The sequence below is a fragment of the Abramis brama genome (assembly GCF_963993115.1).
Source record: "Abramis brama genome assembly, chromosome: 9".
NCBI classification, from domain to species: Eukaryota; Metazoa; Chordata; class Actinopteri; order Cypriniformes; family Leuciscidae; genus Abramis; species Abramis brama.
Genome location: NC_139971.1, coordinates 15,652,955 through 15,670,116, shown reverse-complemented (window position 1 = coordinate 15,670,116; position 17,162 = coordinate 15,652,955). Strand labels below are relative to the sequence as shown.

The 17,162-nt window shown below is 37.9% G+C and overlaps 2 protein-coding genes across 2 annotated transcripts in view; one reads left to right on the top strand and one right to left on the bottom strand.

The window, feature by feature from the left end:
• Nucleotides 1–17,162, bottom strand: part of tcf25 (TCF25 ribosome quality control complex subunit) — a 261,356-nt gene that overhangs the window by 144,069 nt on the left and 100,125 nt on the right. The window lies entirely within an intron of this gene.
• Nucleotides 5,207–14,555, top strand: LOC311090038 (uncharacterized protein; the record flags this gene model as incomplete). The annotated part of the gene is made up of 10 exons (XM_084125137.1): nucleotides 5,207–10,955; nucleotides 11,131–11,356; nucleotides 11,450–11,576; nucleotides 11,739–12,037; nucleotides 12,163–12,253; nucleotides 12,337–12,453; nucleotides 12,574–12,649; nucleotides 12,749–13,006; nucleotides 13,271–13,442; nucleotides 14,348–14,555. Exons 2-10 carry the CDS (start codon nucleotides 11,151–11,153, stop codon nucleotides 14,553–14,555), a joined length of 1,554 nt encoding a protein of 517 aa, XP_083981263.1. The 5' UTR covers nucleotides 5,207–10,955; nucleotides 11,131–11,150.

Below are 17,162 nucleotides of genomic sequence, written 5' to 3'. Positions count from 1 at the left end.
ATTCAGCGCGTGCAGCTCAAACAGCAATGATGTCATTTGAAACAGTAGGCCCAATATTAAAGATGTTTACTACACTGTAAACCCAGATTTTGATTCAACTCAAAGAGATTGAGTTCATATTACTTAAATGTGTCTAATTTATTGACATTACTTGTTAATTCTGATTAAGCTGAACATTTTCTTGTCCTTTCTTATTGTAATTGAGTTTTTAAGTCCAATCAGTAGTTTCTACTCAAACAAACTGAGTTTGTATTACTTAAACATGTGTCATTTCTTTACATTAATTATGAATTCTGAGTAAACTGTACTTTTTAATGGCCTATCTTATTGTAATTATGTGTTTGAGCTCAAACAACTTAATATCACCAAGTTTTGCCTGTCCAACGGTATGTTCAGAGGGTCAAAAACAAAATACGAAATCGCGAATTATTTTCCAGATGGAGTCACGGGTAAGTTCGTGATTTCTGGACGTTATTGTTGTGTCCACTGTAACCATTTGTAAATTTACTGCTAATTTCCTACAGAATTGTAGTGTATTTCCATAATACAGCTAGTATTAGGCTGTATCTTTTACAGAACAGCTGTAAATATACAGCACATTTCTGTTTTCAACCCGATAAATTCGTAATACAGTATCATACTGAAAAGGTATTGCATTGTGGGATTGATTTATTTCGCGCTCAATTCAGTTCAAATGTGACGCGAGCAGACACTACTACAGGCAAACTTGATTTGTCAGCGAGATTCATTCAACTGAACAGAATAATCATTCATGTTAGCCTATCAAGATAAACAGTGTCTGCGAATCTGTGAGCAATTTTTAAGATTTTGTGAGCTTCGGTTCGTGTTTCAAACAGTAGCTAGTTGCCTGAGGCGCAGCAGAAAATGGACGACATTAACGTTACATGAAGATGGATGGAAGAATCATCTGAATAATCTAGCTGCGCCTGTGACGATAAATGGGATTTAGAGTTTGAGAAGATGGGAAAATTGTTCAACTGAGTGATACGGTAAGCCAGTATATATATTTTTGCGTTCGCATTTCTACATTGTTTCCACGTATTTGGTTTGATTTTGTGAACGCGGTTTATACCGCGGCCTCGCAAGCATTCACTCTGTTCCACCTGTTTACCAAGTAACAGTTAACGTTAACTTCGACATTTCACATAGCCTAATAGGCAACATTTACCCTATTTTTTACAGTCTATACATTTACCATGTTATTTGCATGACACGCTTTTATATATACATATATTTTTTTCGTTTCAGGCTTTGCAATCTGATGACAATCCAGTGCTAATGTAAGTGCTTTTAAGTAGTGTTACAGTTATAGTCTATCTATGTGGTAAAACAATAAATAAATAATGCTGTCAGTTATGTGATCGTGCTTTTGAATCGTTGTCAGAATTTTGCTAGCACAAGAAAATCCATGTTCCTAATGTTGTTTTTAAATGTAGTATTCCTGATTGCCATGCCATGGTCCTACAACTAACGTTACTCCCACCATTCAAAGAGAAGTTAGACGGTGTTATCCTTAAAGCAGATAAGTAGAGATTATTCAACAAATCTCATTAATCTGTAATATGTTTTATGTTTTGGTTTTGTTGATCATGGCTGTGCTGTCCTTTTTAAAAATTGTTTCAGGAATTTGCAAAGCTGATGTCCAGCAATCTACATTTGCCAGAGAGTCCACACTTTATATTGCTTGGTATGTAAACATTGGGTAGTTTTAATCTAAAATGAAAAGCCATCATTTACTCACCCCACTGCAAAATATGTTTTTCTTAATTAGTGTTTTTTTCTTGTTTCCAGTTAGACATGTGCCGGTATTCGGTAATGCGATAAATCGCGGTAATGAATATGCACGATATTGTTATCGCGGGCACTTCAAAATACCGTGAAAAATAATAGATCAGAATTTATATTTATAGAACGCGCATTAGCTTATTTTCCATCAACCGCTTAAACAAACACTGCATATGCTGCGCGAAACACGTGCGCACTCTGATGTAAACAATCCCCCACATGTAGAAGCACTGTGTGCATGCGGCGCAGTGCGCACTAATGTAAACAATCCTCACACGGAGAAGAAGCATGGCGAAAGGAGGAACGCTGCCGACGATTTATCCATAGACAGTAAAATAAAGGATTTATCCCCCTTCTAAAAGCAGGGCTGCCAACTTCAGACTCACGCAATTTAACGTACACTTTTCACACGCTCTCGCGCCACACATCCATTTTCTCACGCAGAGAAAAATCACGGAGCAAAGAGGACACGGAGACCGACAGACTAGACAGAGCAGGTTACTTTTGATATGAAAAAAATTCTCAGCTCGAAATTCAGTTTTGGCGCTTGTAAATGTGACGTGACCGATCGCTGTAGTGCCTCAGTTCAAGTAAACCGATCATCTGTTACTTTTTATTTAAAGATACAGTACAACTTACCGAAAGGTATATATGCCTCATACATAATATCGATCAATCAGTGTTTTTCAACCACGAAAAGAGGTCAATAAAACTGCAGGTGAACAATGATGTCACAGAACGTTACATTTACCTCAGGAAAGCCATTTAATGACCAACATGTTAGTTGACTAGAAAAAATAGCTATAGAGAGGAGTATTTTGCTAAATATATGCACTATATTACATTTGTATTATATTTTTACTTGTGTCATAATTGTTATTATAATGAAAACCAAATTATATTATTTAATTTAATTTGTTAATTTTTAACCTTTAATAATACCAGCTGACAGGGCTCTCTGTATGTTTACAACATTATGTGAGATATATTTTTTCTTGAGAAAAATTAACATGTAGGCTATCTACTGTAGCCTACCTAATATTTATCCAAAGAGTCAATATTGAATCAAGATTGAAATCAAATCCCAAGAATTGAATTGAAATCGTGAAAATTGTGTAAAATTCTGTTTAGTTACCAAATGTTTTGACAATCACAATTACACCTATTGTGATGCAAGTTTTTTTTTTTTTTACATCCCCTCCCAATCCATTCGTTTCTCTTGAGCAATTAAAATATCGTGATAATACCGTATACCGTGATAAAAGCTCAATCAATTAATCGCAGCATGAAAATTTGATACCGGCACATCCCTATTTCCAGTCCAGATATCTAAAATTCTTACATGAAGAAGCATTTAATAGACAAGTAAAAATTGTCTTGTTTTCTGAAAGAATAAGTCAAAATTAAGTGAGTTTATGCTTAAAACAAGCAAAATAATATGCCAGTGCTTTTAACGTTCTAACCCTAATAAATTTTAATGTTTAGGTGAAAAATTTAATTCATAAAATTATGAATAGACAACTACATCGAACCACAGTGAAACTCACACTAGTTATTTTAATTATTAATATTATTTTTTTATTTTTTCAATTACAGGTCAATCTCTATGCGACCAGTGCTGGATATTACGTTTGGAAGGTCAAGGTGTGTGTGGAAAGGATCACAGCATCTTCATCACTGGCCTGGCAGCGCTGTTTGCCTCCTCCTATGCGTTCAGCTTGCAGTACCAGGAAGAGGCAGCACCTTGAGTTTGTTCAGAGGTTAGTCATTGACATATTTGCCATTCATATAAATATTGGACTGAATTGTGACTTGTCTTGACAGTATTTATTAAGCTGACTACTGGTATAAACATTAAGGCCATGGTTTCCATACTGGGCTTAGCTTAAGCCAGGTCTAGGCCTTAATAAAATTAGGATATTTAAGCAGCTTTTATAAAAATGTCTAATAATTTTTTTTACTGGTGTGCATCTTGAGACAAAACAGTGGCAGTCACATTTTTTAAGATATGTCAGTGCAAGTTGTTTTCAGTTAAATGATTAGTGAAAATTCTGTCATTAATTACTAACCAATTCTTCCAAACCTGTAAGACCTTCATTCATCTTCAGAACACAAATTAAGATATTTTTGATGAAATCTGAGAGGTTTCTGAACCACCCATAGACAGCAACGTCTTTGCAACTTTCAAGGCCCAGAAAGGTAGTCAAAACATCGTTTAAATAATCTATGTAACTACAGTGGTGCAACCGTAATATTATGAAGCGATGAGAATATCTTTTGTGCACAAAAACAAAATAACGTCATTATTCAACAATCTCTACTCTTTCACGTCATTCTCCTACGCTGTTGACGTAGTGTAAACAGTGTGAAGTCACCTTCATTTATACAGTGCTTTTAACAATATAGATTGTTTCAAAGCAGCTTTACAGTGATAATAGGAAAGTACAGTAACATAGATTGTTTAGGCTTTACAGCAGCTCTAGAATAAATTTATTAGATAGACTATTTTTGACCGTCAAAATGCCGGCGGACACAGCTTCAGTGAGTTGTTCAAAATCTTTCTTTTTAGTAAACTGTGTACACAAACAATGTTCTCAATGCTGGAGTTCATGTGTAGAGCCCCTAGTGATACTTCCAGTAAAGTTTCATGTTGTGTCGAGCCTTCTTGGTTGTTTTAAAAATAGCTATTTTTAATGCTATAATAGTCGTGCCCCTAGCACTCACATTCAAAAGGCAATTTGACCGAAAACGAAAATACGGTCAAACTTAAAAGTGGCGTTTCCATCCTAATTATGCTTTTAAACGAAAGTTTGCCTCGGGTAGATTAACAAAAAGAGGTTGCATTTTGGCAAGAGTTATCCTTTAACGCGTTCCGGCCCACTAATCTGCACAAAACGGATGTGTCTGGTGGCTCGAGAATGTAAACCCTGTTTTAGATTTCTAGGTGCAAGTCTTGGAAAAAAAGCCAGTGCAGCGCTTCTGGGTTCTACGCCAGAACGTAGGCTTATTATTGGCCAACTCTGGTCGTGTGTGATGACCCAAGAGCTAGCCAATAGTGAGCCTACATTCTGATATAGAACCCATAAGCGCTGCACTGGCTTGCACTACGTCAACAGTGTAGGAGAATGACATGGAAAAGAAGAGATTATTCAACAATGTCGTTATTTTGGGGTTATTTTGCACACAAAAAGTATTCTCGTCACTTCATAATATTAAGGTTGAACCACTGTAGTTATATGTACTATTTACTGATGTTTTTACCACCTTTCTGGGCTTTGACAGTTGCAATGACATTGATGTCAATGGAGGGACAGATACCTCCCAGATTTCATCAAAAATATCTTAATTTGTGTCCCGAAGATGAACGAAAGTCTTGAGGGTGAGTAATAATGACAGAATTTTCATTTTTGGGTGCAAATATGCATTTTAGTCTGGTAAATATCATGTTTAACATGATCATGTAGTCATGTATGCAATTCACATTGCAAGGCTTGCAATTAAAGTTAAATTATTTCTGTCACAAAGGTTTGGGCTGGATTCTGGCAATGTGTGCTCTATATAAACTGAGAGTCTATGACTGCCTTTCCACTGATACTCTGATGGGACCTGATGAGGGGATGATATTGTTAATGAGCTGGGTGATGAGTAGACAAAAGTTGTAGAATAAAACTTTAAATCTGGCAACCCCACTTTCAAAAGTTTAGTTAGTAGTATTTATTATGACAGTGCACATGTAAACAGACACACTGAGTTGATGCATTTTAACCAGGGCAGAAAAAATATCAGTTATTGTTCACAACATCCAACATTGCTTTTTTTTTTTTCATGTTGTTCAGTTTTATCCAAACAAATTAGTCGTTAAAACCGATATCTGGTTTGTATTGTCGATATCTTTTGTGCTGTCTATCTCTGTCAAAATATATAAACTCAGTCCATAATATTTCATTGTTTTTTTTTCTTTCTTTTCAGCCTTTTAGACGCTTTCTTCACATCAATCCTGAACGTGGATCAAAAACAAAGAAAGGACAAGTAACTTCAAAGAAAGCTGGCCAAGTTGTGCAAAAAAAGAACACCACAGAAAGCCTACATGTTTCCTCACTTCTGCGAAAACTTGCAGACTTTGAATGGGATTTCCTTTGCACTTCAGAACAGAAACAGCAATTCACTGCCATTATAAAGCTTGGAAGAGCCAGGACATTTTTAATAGAACTCCAATTGTATTCGTCTGAAAGAAGAATGTCATATAGATGACTTGAGGGTGAGTAAATCATGGGCTAATTAAAATTTTTGGATGAACTATCCCTTTAATTAAGCGCTAAGTGTTACCTGTTTGTTGTTAAAGTGTTAAAATTGCATTTTATGTTTAAAAAAAATTCAGCCAACATGTTCACAGAAGGCAAATTTCTGATCTTTGCTTTTAACCAAAATAAATGTTTTAAAACCCAGAAAATGTTGTTTTCTTTTTCCTAGTATGGCTACTCTTATGAAACCTTAACATATAATATTTTAATTATGTAATTATAAAAGCAGCATTCCCTGTAAAATACAATTTATTGCTGTATACAAGTTTAATATTGTAAAAGTATGTGGTATATACTGTATTTGGTAATTCCAGTGGAGTACTATAATGCTTTTTACTGTACTAGTGCTGTAAAAATACAGTATGTGGCTGGCAATGGCAAAATATTTTACATGGCTCTATTTATTGAAAGATATTTTGAGTTTCAGGAGCTAAAAGTTAAGTTGGGTACGTTAGAATATACAATTTAGTTGAATTGGTAATGGAGTAATGCTTACTTAACAAGCTGAGTTAAATAAATGGGTGGGGGATGATTGTTTAAACTAAGTATCTTCAGTTACTTTAACTCGGTTATAAGTACATTCAACTTAAATGTTCTATTCCATTTCATTATGGGCTTAAGTACATTGAACGTAGTCCATTTCACTTATTCAACTAATGCTTCATTACTTAAAAATTTTAAGGCAACGAGTTACCTTGTTTTTTTTAAAGTAAATTCTACTTATCCGGGTTTACAGTGTATTACTGTAATATTAAAAATGTTGATTTTAAAACAAAAAAACAACAACATTGAAACATTATTATTAATAACTAGCACTTTTTTGTTCTCGTATTGTCATCAACAATATGGTTTGATTAAAATAATTTCCTTATTGTCCGTGCGGAGGCTATTTCATTTTATTTATCCATGGCACATGCATTTTGTTTCTTTATATGCAGCCCAATGTTACCCAATGACTTGTTTGCATTATTTAGGTAATTTATTTTATTTTAAAGGGATGGTTGATTATGATTTCACTTTTCTAACTTTAGTTAGTGTGTAATGTTGCTGTTTGAGCATAAACAACATCTGCAAAGTTACAATGCTCAAAGTTCAAAGCAAAGGGAGATATTTTCATTTAAAGAAATCACTTTTTAAGGACTACAAAAATGACTGATAGGGACTACACGAGTTTCCTCCCGGGTTAGTGACATCACAAACCCCAAAATTGACATAAACCCTGCCTCGCAACAGAGGGCTCTATATGGCTCTGCTAAGAACAAGCTAAGAACAAGCTGTTGAAGCTCCACTCTCTGTGCCGGGAACAGCAACTCATTTGCATTTAAAGAACCCACACACAAAACAACGCATTTTTGCTCACCCTCAAAAAAGGACAATTTTAACAAGCTGTAAAAAAAAAAATTCTGTGGGGTTTTTTTAGCAAACATTTCACATACACACTCTGGAGACATCAGAGACTTATTTTACATCTTGTAAAAAGGGGCATTATACCACCCCTTTAATTATTTAATTTTTTTTGTTAGGCAATAGACTTTTTGGTAACACTACAACAAGGTCTCATTTGTTAGTGCATTAACTAACATGAACTAACAGAGAACAGTAACCTTTGTTAATGTTAGTCAATACAATATTTGTGTTTATGTTAGTTCACAGAGCATTCAACTAATGTTAACAGATGCAACTTTGGATTTTAAAAATGTCTTAAATGTTGATATTGACATTAAGATTAATAAATGCTGAAGAAGTATTGTTCATACATTGTTGGGTCATGTTAACTAATGCTAACAAAATGAAATTTTATTTTAAAGTGTTATCATTTTTTAATAAAGAAAGTTGGCCATAGGAGTGTAAAATTATTATTAAAATAATGAAAATCTTACACAGGTTCAAACTAGGTTACTGTATTGTATAAATTTGATTTATGTTCAAGTGTTTGGGACATGGCTTTTAATGGTGAGCCTTTTGTTTTTGTAATCAGGCTAATCAAAGTATATCAAAATTTGAATTTAGATACATCGGCCAATATATCGGTTATCGGCTTTCAAATGTAAAGAATTATCGGTATCGGCCAAAATTTTCATTTTGGTGCATCCCTAAAGTATATGCAGTTCTTTAAATAGATATAAAGAAGATTTGCTCCATTTTACATAGAAAATCCATCCTTTGTGTTTGGTGAGTGAGACACTGTCGCCATTCACACTTTGGTCTCAGGACTGAGGGACTGGTATAAACAATGGGCAAATGGTGATAGGATCAGTCTTATCAATGACATACTAATGTCATCATTCTTCCCTTCCACAGATGGTACCTGGCAATTGTCTTTGCAGGCTTATCTACTAGCCCACCTAGTTCCTTGTTTGTGGAACTTCTTTAGGAGGTGTGAGTTTTAGAGTCCTGTCCTTTTCATCATGGCAGATGAAAGGGGACTCCTGTTGTGATGAGGGGAGTCTGCCCTCATGTTTGCCTGCTGATCACTAAAACCTGTTAACCTCTGGGGTCGACAAACACGTTTTGCTGGATTTTCTTCACATTGCAGCAAAACAGACTTAAAATACTCCATTTATGGTCATATAGACAAAAGAAATATGAACTATAAAAGGTCTACATTTGTATGTGTCCACTTACAATCAAAACAAAACATTGTGCTTTTATAAAATAAAGAAACTAAACAGGGTGTGTTTTCTGCATCTCTGTCTCTAAACTGTTAGTTGCCAACAGCACAGCAGCTCCAGACACACAATGAAACTCTAACACAGTGTTACTCACGTGTGGACCCGAATCAAAGAAACATCCGTGTCTGTTTTCAGGCCTTCCCGATTAGCTCACTCCAGCGCTGGAAAGCTTTTCTAATATTAACACGGATCCTAAAACTCTTGCCCAGACATAACCCTTTATTTTCCAGTAATTTCTTCTGAGCTTTTCTCTTTTGTATTGTGTCTCATCTCCATTTCTGCAGTGTTTCTTCAGTTCAAATCTCCCTCTTGCTCGTTCTCTCTCCTCCACCGTCATACGGGGCGTTTGATGCACCACTAATGCTGATTGGCTGACACGTTTGTTGTTGGTGTCGAACCGACTAACATCCAAACAGCATATTTCAAAAACTACTGATCCCACCTTTAAAGAACGTTTTAGACAATGCTGTCAGAATGGTGAATTACATTAAAAGTCGTCCACTGCACATTTGTTTTCCCTTTTGTGTGAAGAGATGGGTAGTGAACACCACCAGCTTTTACTACATACTACATTAAAAAAAAAAAAAAAAAAAAACTTTGACTCAGTTCTGGTTACATGTGCCAAACGAATACCCTGAACTCACCAACAAGGCAATCATGTTTTTGATGCCGTTTGCCACAACGTATATGTGGCGAAGTGGGATTTTCAGTGCTTGTGGCCTTAAAGAGCAATGTGCAGGTTGAATTTATAACTGAATTAATACTTGATATTGTCTGAAGAGGTTTTTTAAAAACACATATGTAGAAATTACTAATGAAATCTAATTGGATGTAGATATTTTGATGAAAATGTGCTAGGCTCTGGAATACGCTAGCAATGCGTCATATGACGTAGGGCGAGGTAAATAAGAGCTCGCGTACAGCGCTCTCATTGTGGGTGTAGATGTAGTCAGAGCAGTAGTGAGCGACAGAGAAAGTTTTAGATCGAGTTTTAGAGAAGGCATAATGGTAAATTATTGTGTTTGTGCTGGTTGCACGAATTCCAGCCTGTCAGGACATCGTGTCCATCATTTTCCTTCTAGGAAAAACAAGGCTTTTCGTTCTTGGGTGCGTTTTGTGCAGGTGAAGAGAGCAGACTTCACTGCCGCGTTTGTCACAACACACTCGGTCGTTTGTGGCGCACATTTCACTCCGGAGAATTATCGACCTGGAGATTTGTTGGAATCTCGGATGGGATTTCGGAGTAAGGACCATGTGAGGCTGATCACTGATGCTGTTCCCTCGGTGCACTCGATGGAATCAAGTCCACCATCAAAATTGACACCGGATTTTGGCGCGGGCGGGACTGGAGGACCAAATGCTAACGTTAGCAGAAATTCTGTGCAACGAAAACGAGCACTTAGCAGAGTAAGTCTTACTTTTAATTATTTTAACTTTGTGTGATTTCGTAATGTTTTAGTATAATAATACAGAGAGAGGGAGAGAGACTGAGCTTTAGGACAGGTTGTCGTAATTGTCTGCCTTCTGACATGAATTTAGCAGTTTGCACAATGCTATAACTTAGCTATTGGCAGGCAGCTAGCCCAACTCTCCCGTTTCCCCCGCATTTCAATTCAAACTGTTCCTCCCGCCCGATTTTGTATCCCCGTAAGCTAACGTTATACTCTCCAGTAAATTGCAAGGTCCAAATGTATTACTCAATATGTAGAATTCCCCTAGATTCGTCTTACCATAGAAAGCAAATTATACATAATTGAAAATCTTTGAGTTGATTTTTAATTCATGAAATAACGAATTGTTGTTGCTCCCTGGGACATTATAATGCTGGTTGTGCAAACAAGGCATTTATTTGAAAGCCATTTATCCATGTCAGAGATGACTTGCCATGTTTCAAATGATCAAATTCTAAAATGCTTTTTGTAATGTGTTTGAATGGAGGTTTTGACATGTCAGAGTTGCTTTGGTTTTATATCTCTTTTTTTATTTACTGATGCAGTTGGTAACTAAGCTTGTATCCAATTTAATTGTGTGATTTTGCTGTGTTTTTAGATTTTGGCAGAGAGTGCAGCCAGTAATGAAGGGATAGATGCACCTAGCACTGTAGATTTTGAAGATACAGAGGGCTTCTCTCTACACAATACTGAGTGCAACATCAAATGTCTGCAACGTTCATCAGGTAGTGTAACTTGTATGTATCATTAGCTGTATGTGGCACAAACATTTGCAAATTACTTCTAATGGTAGAAAGAAGACATTTCATACTGGACTGTAGTGTTGTGGCTGTGCATGTGTTGTGACCACTGACTATGTGATGTTGTGCAACTAACAACATTAATCTATTTTCATCTTAGCTGTTCAGGTAAAGCCTGAAATGGTTAGTGTGGGGACTCAGACTGAATGGTTTGAGCAACAAACATCAACTCCACTGCCCAGTTCTGTCCAAAGTGAGGACGAATCATCCTCTGATGTCATGGACCATTCTGATCTGTCATGGATCCCAGACGAGGAGATGAGTAGTGAGACATCTGATGAGGAGAATCCAGAAGAGCCAATACAGGAATCCCTCAATGACCTCAAGTAAAAAAAAATGAATACCTATTTTTATTGTGATTGTGTGTCCCCAAATTGTCACTGTCAGCATTAATGAGCATTCTCCTTTTCTTTTTCCAGTGTGGCTGACAAGTTCATTGTTTGCCTAAGCCAGCTGATGTGTCTGTTCACTGTTTGCTCGGTCTGTTGTGGGGAAACCCAGGGACAAATAGAGTACCAGGAAGGGACTTACATAAAAATCAAGCAGGTAAGAGAATATTTTTGAACTGTTTGTCTGGAGTTTAATCATGGCCTTACCCTGGAAATCCAGAGGAAGTGTGAGGGACTTTGAATTTGCTCTGTGTATATACTGTATACATTAATGGTATTAGTAGTTGTATTAATTTCCTGTTTCATATACATCGGTCAGGCCTGCACAGCATGTGGCTATCAGCGTTACTGGCAGAATCAAAATATGCTGCACCGAAACATGCCAGCCTGCAATCTTCTACTCAGCGGTGCCATTCACTTTTCGGGCTGCATGGCTACTCAGACCACCCGAATGCTGAAGCTGTTTGGGCTGCAGTGCATCAGTACCAGCACTTTTTTCCGCCATCAGCGCCTCTACACAATTCCTACCATCGTGCAGGCCTGGCAGAATGAGCAGAGAGGGATCATCAGAGAGCTGAAGGAGATTGGGGGTGGACTGATCCTCTCTGGTGACTGCAGGTATTATGATTCAGCTCTTATTGCTGATACAGAAAACAGGCCAACACAGTATTAACAGATACATAAAGTGTCTGTGATTTTTGTTTCCATTAACCAAAAAAAACCTGTCTTTTATATATTTATAGATCAGACTCTCCTAGACATTGTGCCAAATATGGAACATATTCCTTGATTGAAGACCGAATAAACAAGGTTTTGGATCTTCAACTTGTCCAGGTAGGCTAATAATATGCTAGACACATAAATTAGGTGTCAGGTTTAAAAGCTACTGATATGATCAAATCTTTTTTTTTTGTTAGAGCTCAGAGGTCCCAAGCAGCACCTGGTGTGAGATAGAGGGTCTGAAGCGCAGTGTGCGGTTCCTGAAGGACCAAGGCATGCAGGTGTCAACCCTAATAACTGACAGAAATCGGCAGGTAAAGATGCTTGTACAGACCAGAATAGATAGATGGACCTCTATATCATAACATCTACTGTAAAACTGTACTGTGAACTTGAAGTAAATGTTCTCATTCTTAATGTGTTGCATATTATAGGTTGCTAAGTGGGTCCGTGAGGAGTTGTGTCCAGAAGGAACGAGGCATTTCTACGACATCTGGCATATTGGGAAAAGTATGTAACGTAATGTCGGTGCCGTAGTTTTGCTTAGTTTGGATGTTATTTGTGATTCTAGTAGCTTTTTCAATATTTCACGTTTCTGCCCTGGAACAGGTCTACAAAAAGCACTGGATACTGTGGCCAAGGAGAAGGATTGTGAGGACCTGAAGCTATGGAGACCCGCTATCATCAACCATTTATACTGGACTGCGTCTTCCACCCCAAATGGCGATTCTGATAAGATGGAGGCCAAGTGGCAGAGCATGCTGAACCATGTTCAGGATATACATGAACACAGCTACCCTTCATTTCCGCAATGTGCACACCCACCTCTGGAAGGAGAGGGAAGAGACAAGCAGTGGCTTGAACCAGGTACAATAGAGTGTACAATTGGGGTCAGAGGTCACATTTCCATTGTGCTTGTCAAAGATTTGTTTGAGTATACTACTAATTGCCTTAGAGATAACCATTTGTAGAGGAAGAATCACATTCTGCAGGTCCCATCACTTCTTAATTATATATTTGTTCAACAGCCTTATTAAAGATGAAATGTAAAAAATGTGAACTAAATGTAGTCATGCCTTGTCACTGTTTTGTAATAATTATAGTACTTATAAAATACACTGTTTTATACAGGATCAACAGCTGCGATAAAGTTGGAAAGTGTTGCTTCCAGAAAGGCCCTGCTGAAGGATATTCGACAGCTCTCACCACAACACCAAACATTTTCCTTGGAGGCATTCCATTCACTTATGCTGCACTTTGCGCCAAAGCACACCGGCTTCTCTTTTCTTGGAATGTACAGCAGGTAAATGTTGATTAAGGTTAATGGATGAATATGGCTACGGCTAATGCAGTCTAATACCGTGTCCTAACTACACGCGACGCGATAAAATTCCAGCGACAGGCAGTCTGTCTGTCCACACTAGACGCGACGCGATTGTGAGACGCCACAACGTCAATCAAAAATCACAGCCAATCAGAACAGCGTGTGGGCGGAGTCTCACGGCGAGTGCACAGCACTAGAGAGTAATCTTGACGGCACTCGCAAGAAAATGGATAAGTAGCTACATAATCAAATTCACAAATATTACACCATTTACAAAATACATAGGCTACTGAGTTACTAAAACAATCTTTGGCAAATAATACACTTGTTTGTTCACAGTTTTAACGTTCTTGTTTCCAATTGTTTAATTTCAAGATCTGAGGTGAATTATCCATTGTTGCTTCTACAAAGCTTGGAGCACTAACGTTAAATGACATTCAAAGTCACATTACACGCTTTTAACATTAAATAAAGCACATAAACAGTACCTGAGATTATCATTGCCACACTTTGTGTTTGTTGTTCCAGCGCGACGTCGCAGAAAAATAGAAACCGTTTCTAAATTAGAAACATTGCGTGTCGCCGTTGCACCTGGTTAGGACAAAAACTCTGATTAACATGGAAAAGATACCTTTTATCGCGTGTTGCGGCGTCGCGTCGCGTGTAGTTAGGACACGGTGTAATATAGCAGCCAAAACCTAATTGAAAAAGGTCAAAATTGTTCATTACAACAGCATCGCATAGCCTACTGTCTGTAGAAATAATCATGAAATCGAATCATCACCTCACTAACCTCATGCTGGAATGTATTGTATTGCTGGTGTATCACACTACATTGGTTTAGTTGTGGTACCTAATACTCAAGTGTACCATTTTTCCTACAGACTTCTCTTAGCGGCCCTCCACTTCAATAACAATGGAGACAGAGACGTAGCTCGAACGAACAATGGTGAGGTGCGCTATGCAGTCCGTTACCCCCGGTTTCGTAAGGGTGGCTGGGTCGTCCGACCCATAAAAGAGAAACCATCATACGGTGAGCAGTTTCATGATCAGTTTCTAATGATAGGTTTTTTAGGTGACTCAATGAATTAACTAGTTAAAGGGATACTCCACTTTAAAATGAAAATTCTGTCATCATTTACTCACCCTCATGTTGTTTCAAACCTGTATGAATTTCTTTCTTCTGCTGAACAGAAAGGAAGATATTTAGAAGAATGTCAGTAACCAGACAGTTTTTGGTATCATTGACTTCCATAGTAGGAAAAAAATATACTGTGGAAGTCAATGGTACCAAAAACTGGTTACTGACATTCTTCTAAATATCTTCCTTTCTGTTCAGCAGAAGAAAGAAATTCATACAGGTTTGAAACAACATGAGGGTGAGTATATGATGACAGAATTTTCATTTTAAAGTGGAGTATCCCTTTAACTAGTTAATTCAGTCAATTCATTCAGTTATATATCGCTCCAGTTATGAAAATCTAGTTGTTTTATCATCAACATACACTATGCTATATAGGGGTGTCCAACCTGCAAGTTGCTCTTTAAAGACAAAGTACAGGAATGCACTGAGTGTGGAATCTGACTTCTGTCTTAAATTGACGTAGATTCAGCCAGACATTAAATCCTTAACAGCTGAAAAGCAACATCACCCATCTCATTATGTACTGTCTGGAAGACTGCTGATTAGACTCTGGGACTGTTCTTTACTAAAACTGACAAAGTTGACATCGTTCCTCAGTCAGTTTAAATGTAGTGAAATTTTTTAGTTCTTTTTTTTAAACATAGTTATGTATTTCATTGCAATAGATTTGTGAACTATGTAGCTTCTGTTACACACTTTGATGCAGTATAATTGTAAATAGTATACAGAAAGTATGTAGTGTTATGGATTTATATATTTGTATAGAATGTTTACATCATCTTACTCTCACCAGAATATGAAAATATAAAATTTGATGGTAGTTCTCATAATTCACATGAAATTCTTACAAACTGGTTAATAAATGTTGATAATTTTGTGCAGAGACAATCTGCTTTATTAAGTGTATTTATCTATATATTTTTAATCTATATATTTTTCTAATGTCGTGGAGCTTTTGCTATGTTTTTGGGGGGCCTTACCACTCTGAAATTTGGGAAGCTCTGTCTTATGGCAAGCTATTTTAATGCTAGGCCAACTAAGTTTTTTTTCCCATCTCTGCATACATGATATTGGTGATTGGGTTGAAGACTCTCTCACACCGTGGTCAGCCTCATTTCATGTGATCGATGCAGCGCTTATGATACCAGCACTCACTTCACGTGACTGGCTGCATTTATGTGCTGCAGCATACATTTAATGTGCACTACAAATTTTGGAGCTTTGTTCTACCAAACAGTGATTTGCATGACTAATTATTATGTTCTTCTCAGCTCCGCTGTTGTGCTGAGCTGGAACTTTTAACTTTTGTGTGAATGTGTTAGCGTGTTAAGAGTAATTTCCTATGGTCCCCTATTGGTGTGGCCTGTCAGCTCCTGTCTTAGCTGTCCTGCCGCATGTTGCGCCTCAGGCAGTTTTAGGCCAGGGCTTTTCAGTCTTTGTGTACAAACAGCCCATTTATGACAGCGTTCAAAGCCCCCACTGTCGATGTGGTGGGCCAGCCCGATCGGGCGATTGGACCACTTCCTGTTTTAGAAGTTCTCCTCGCCACTCATGTGCTTCGGGGGCCCTATGCAGGGAGATCAGTCTATAATAAGTTCATTAAATGCGGTCACTTCACACTATAGAAGCTATAGAAGAAATACCCCCTATCAGATGGAGTCAGGCTTCTACAGCCATTATTACATCAAGAGAAACAGGTTTGCTTTCGGGGGCAAAGCTTACCAATACCAAGTTCTTCCGTATGGACTGGCAAAGGATCCTCGAATATTCACAAAGTGTATGGACACGGCTCTGGCCCGGTTGTGGCTCCAGGGCATCTGAATTTTAAATTACCTGGACGATTGGCTGATATTAGATCAATCATAGGGTTCAGCAGTAGCTCATCGAGACTTGGTACTCGATCATTTGAGAAGTCTAGGATTACGTGTAAACCTTCAAAAGAGTGTATTGCTACCAAGTCAGGGAACAACTTTTCTAGGCGTGGACTTGGATTCTTACACAAGTCTGTCCCCTCCTTTTCAGGAGTCCAGCTAGGTGCGTTTTGTCGTCACAAAACTATCACGACGGCTGATAGCCCTAGGGCTGGGGGGCAGTCTATCAGGGACGTCCGACCTTTAGAGTTTGGAAAGGGGTGCATCGTGACTGCCATAATAAATCATTTGGAGATGCTGGCAGTGTTTCTGGCACTCAAACGATTCTTACCCCATCTGAGGGGCTATCACAAACTGCTCAGTACAAACAACATGACTGTGGTCTAGTACCTGAATCGACAAGGAGGACTGCGTTCCCGACCCCATGTGCATGCTGGCGAGGTGTGTCCTTCTTTTGGTGCAGACAAAGTTTCTGTCAGTCAGAGAGGTTCACGCTCAAGGTCATCTGAACCTGGGAGTAGACCTGAGTATGCATGGAGACACCAGGTTCAGCCGAGTGGAGGTGGATTTGTTTGCTTTGAGCATTACTATGCATTGCCCGCACTGGTTCTCCATCTACTCCGTCCCCTCTGGAAGTGGATGCTAAGGCTTAAGAGTGGCACAGGACCAGACTTTATGCCTTCC